The following is a 4,278-nucleotide window of genomic DNA, read 5'->3' as shown; positions in this document are numbered from 1 at the left end:
TTATTGATGCTTCTTTAATGAAAAATCTACAACAAACAAAAGAAAAAGACAAAGAAGCAGCCGAATTAGCAATCCTCACTTGGCGGTTGTAGAATTAAGTTGTAAACGAGTTCATACACTGCTAGTTGGCAGTGTTGTGCATATATTGTACATGAATTGTTGCCAGCCAGTAAGTGTTAAACTGAACTTGCGCTTTAAAATTAGCTTCTGCTAGTTTTTCTATGGCATAAGCGCTTTTGAAGTTGCAGACCTAAATATTTTCATAAGCGCTTTAGAATTTGCGAAGCTAATTTTTGGATTAGCACTGCTAGCCAAAATGAGTAAAATAGTCAGAACAAAATTTTCTTAAGTCGGCATGAGTTGTCTAAAATGTTAGTGTGAAAGGGCCTTTGCATGTTGAAGCCAGAGTCTGAACCAAAAAGCGAGAGGAGAATGAAGAYGACCAAATTGTAATTGTTGCAGTTGGTAATTCCAGCTCTTATTTAGAAGTTCCGTTGTAAATAATTTGACATAATAGTTCAAAAAATGTCATAGAAAATAGAAAAAAAACTGAACGGGTTGAAAAATATGACCTAAACAGAATATAAAGATATCTACGCAGCAGTAGGAGAGACTAAATTTAAATTTTCTGCACTCCTACAAACTCAAAGTGCTCAACAAAATGCATATAAAGGCTAAATAATTTGATTTAGCATGATCTGTTCTCTTTAAGCATGTACCTAAAACAGAAATTTTAGTAAGTAAATTAACTTGGGCACTTCAAATACAGCATTTACTTTAAATAGAAAAATTTTCAAAAAAAAAAAAATTTCAAAAAAAAAAAAAACACAGCCTTCATAAGGCATAACAGCATGAACCTTGTTAAATCTTATTAACCATTAGTTCACATTGTCCCTTGTAGCTCATCAAACCTAAAAAAGAGAGGCTTTTATTTATAGCCTAAGGTTTTACTGGCGTAGAGAACAAGTCAAGCCAAGAATAGCTTTGAAAAGATACACAGAAAAGTAGATCTTCAGCTGCCACATCACGACATGCACACAGGCCCATAATACAATAATTGGTCTGAGGTGCTCTTGTACCTGATTGCCTTTGAGCATCGCTTATTGACTCAGGTGCTTCCGGTAACATGTCTCCCTTGAAACACGCACAGTCACCTCATGCTGCCGCACTCTCTCACCAGCAAGGACTCACAGCTTCTCCTCCTCCCTCCATCCTAAACACCCAATTAGCAGCCACACCTGGCCACCTGCCTCCAATCAGAATAGGCTGACTGTTTCCATGGTAGCCAGCAATGAACAAATCCAGATGCAGATGGGGGGTCAGGGATGATGGATGGAATGGAGAGTGACTTTGTGTGCAGATGACAAATAGATTTGGAGTTTGAGCGTCATCTGCAGAATCACACGGTTGCAACYACATTTAGGAAAAATAGAATAAACTGTTCCAAAGGGATAAATGAAACTATCAGTGTTTTAAATGTTTCTTTAATGTTAAACTGTAAAATATTATACAATTTAGAACAATTTAAAGCAAAGAGTTTGACATTAAGAAAACAGGAAGACACATATAGCATACTTTGATTTAAAATTATGTTTATTCACATTGCTTTGCAGTAAATAGTCACCCTAAAATGACACATTTTATGGAAAAAGTAAACTGGTAACAATATTTGAGGCTTGCAGAAGCAGACTTACCATTTGATTTGWTCAATCTAACACATTTCTTCTTTAAACTTTTATAATTTCACCACATCTAACCCTTATCCTGGTCACTCACCCCATCAGAAACCACTATTGCACCAATTTCAACTGATTCTTATCTAATCAATAAAGCACCAAAGCAATGCTTTGTGCCTGACATCCAGATCTTTTTTTTTTGATTGATTGATTGAATGACATAAATGGTTTCCAAAATGATGAGGTGATTTTCATTGATTTGATATTGGCAATAAACCCTTTAAATGACAGGAACAAACAAAYGCAAATGTTCCTGAGAGACTTTAAAAGAGCCTTTGTCTTCTATGCTTTTAAATCGGGTCCACAGGCCACAGAAAAGTGAAGTTTTGTCACTTTTTRCCTCCACATGTTGTGCAACTGTTGTCAGCTGTCAGGGTGACTTCCATTCACAGGAAGTGCTTTCCAAGAAAACATTTCATTCCGCATCTGTTATGTACAATCTGTCAATACTTTTTCTTGTGGAGCGTCTAAAATTGAGACATTTTGTTCATGTTGTTTGATCAGTTTTGTGTACAGCGAGTCCCTTTTGTGTTTCTTCAGCTAAAAGTCAATTCCCCATCAGCGTTTCCTCCCATTTTTTTATTTTTTTATTTATTTTTTTATCAATCCATGAAGGCTTAACTGAGCACACAAGCTGTGTTTCTGCATCACCTTGCTTTACATTTACACAGTGACTCATGCCGCTCCACTGGGAGCTTCCAAGTACAACAGGCTACTGMGCAGCTCCACTGGAGCAGACGGGATTAAGGGCAAAGGCTGCTCGCTAACTTGTGCCCTTTTTTAGGTTTTTATTTACATTCGGCTCAAATTCAGCGAAGCAAAAAATGGAGCAATACCACGGCTCAGGCGAAGCAGCAAAGTCACGCTTGTGCCAACAGCGTTTTTATTTTGAAATCAAACCTTTTGTCATATTTTTTTCAATCACTACCTAATTATTAAGATCAAATCTGGTGCAGATGGGTGTTTTTTTCTACAAACATTGGAAATGCTTTCCAACTCTAAACATATAAATGCAAAAGTTTTTAGTTTTTCCAACATAACAAAAATCTGAAGTGTGTTTATGTAAAAATGGTGTGATTAATTTTCTGGAGCAAAATAAACCCAGTCTGAAGTAACAGAAGGTAAATTTAGTTAAGCTTTTGAATTGAAACAAAGTTTATAAAAGTACMTTAAGACATACTTATTTTCTCTGGCTTTTGAGTGCCTTTAATGCTTTATACTTTTTATGTAATCTGGTAATTAAGACATATATTTTACTTGGATGAATGGGTGGATGGATAGATGGATTTCATTAAATAAGTTTGCCGGTTTGGATGTGTTGGTCTTCTTCACTATGTGAAACACGTTAAACAATGACTAAGACAGTTGACAACACTGAAAATAAATCTATGATATTTTCATACAAAAAAAGTGTTTTCTTTTGTACTTAAGAAGGAATAATCCTTGTTCTTAATGCTGGTGCAAAAAAATAAACCTCGTCCTTCTGTCTGTATTTTTCTCTTCCCCAGTATCACCATCTTTGGCACTGGGGCTAAGTGGCTGTCTGTGCTGCAGGAGAGGAACCTCAAACCCTGTGAGTTGTAGTCACAGCCACAATATGCACACTTACACACACAGGCGTGCACACAAATGGTACCAGACACACAACTATAACAAGGAGATTTTCAGATGAATAGTCATTAGTCAAGTTACTGTTTTTGTTTTCAAAGATACACAGATCTCTAAAGGTAATCAGAGATCTACTAATACCTATTAATATCTTTCTAACCTTCAAATAAGGCAATGTTTTGATGTCATTGTTTGCTTCTTCACATTCTTACGAATTAGTTTAAACTAAAACAAAAGCAGCTTTTTTGGAGGCAGAGGGTGTGTCCACTGTGACCATTTAACATCTACACTGTTGTAAGAGCCATATTTAAAAAGCATGAGCCAGTGCAGCGTTTTATCTGTCTAATTCAAAACAGAAACATCAAAAACTGAGTTCTAGCGCTGATGTGAATTTATGAGCGTCTTTKGCAGCTCACTTTCTCCATGTTGTTGTTTTTAAAGTCAGTTAAGTGGATAAATCCTGCTTGTTTTCAGGGATAATGAGGCAAACCCTGTCAAAACTGCAGATAAACTGTCTCCCTGAAGTGTGGTGCCTTTAAAGAAACTCAGAATACAACAAAGGGAGGTTTAAAATGGAGACATTTAGTGTTTGGCCAAGTGGCATAATAAAGTGTTTATGTGGTGGCTTTCTGGCTGTAGACAAACTGAGCCGGTTCTTAGCTGTGATAGAACCAGTAAGAACTGGTTCCTGCACATCAATCTACCACTGGAACCATTTTTGTGAACAGTTTCTAAAAAGCATCCCTTCTGTTTTATCTCCCCTTTTGTTTGCCTCTGACACTTGATCCAGCTGGCACAGTGTGTGTGTGTGTGTGTGTGTGTGTGTGTGTGTGTGTGTGTGACCAGGACGCACAGTGTGTGTGTGTGTGTGTGTGTGTGTGTGTGTGTGTGTGTGTGTGTGTGTGTGTGTGTGTGTGTGTGTGTGTGTGTGTGT

At 37.0% G+C, this 4,278-nt stretch overlaps 1 protein-coding gene across 1 annotated transcript in view; it reads left to right on the top strand.

Moving 5' to 3' along the window:
* aacs (acetoacetyl-CoA synthetase) overlaps positions 1–4,278 on the top strand; it is a 46,563-nt gene that overhangs the window by 27,548 nt on the left and 14,737 nt on the right. The window contains exon 11 of the mRNA XM_014011719.1: positions 3,245–3,309. Within this exon, the coding sequence (XP_013867173.1) occupies positions 3,245–3,309 (65 nt within the window). The remainder of the gene's footprint in view (positions 1–3,244; positions 3,310–4,278) is intronic.

This window comes from Austrofundulus limnaeus, unplaced genomic scaffold (genome assembly GCF_001266775.1).
Source record: "Austrofundulus limnaeus strain Quisiro unplaced genomic scaffold, Austrofundulus_limnaeus-1.0 Scaffold84, whole genome shotgun sequence".
Lineage (NCBI taxonomy): Eukaryota > Metazoa > Chordata > Actinopteri > Cyprinodontiformes > Rivulidae > Austrofundulus > Austrofundulus limnaeus.
This window is presented reverse-complemented; position numbering and strand designations above follow the sequence as displayed.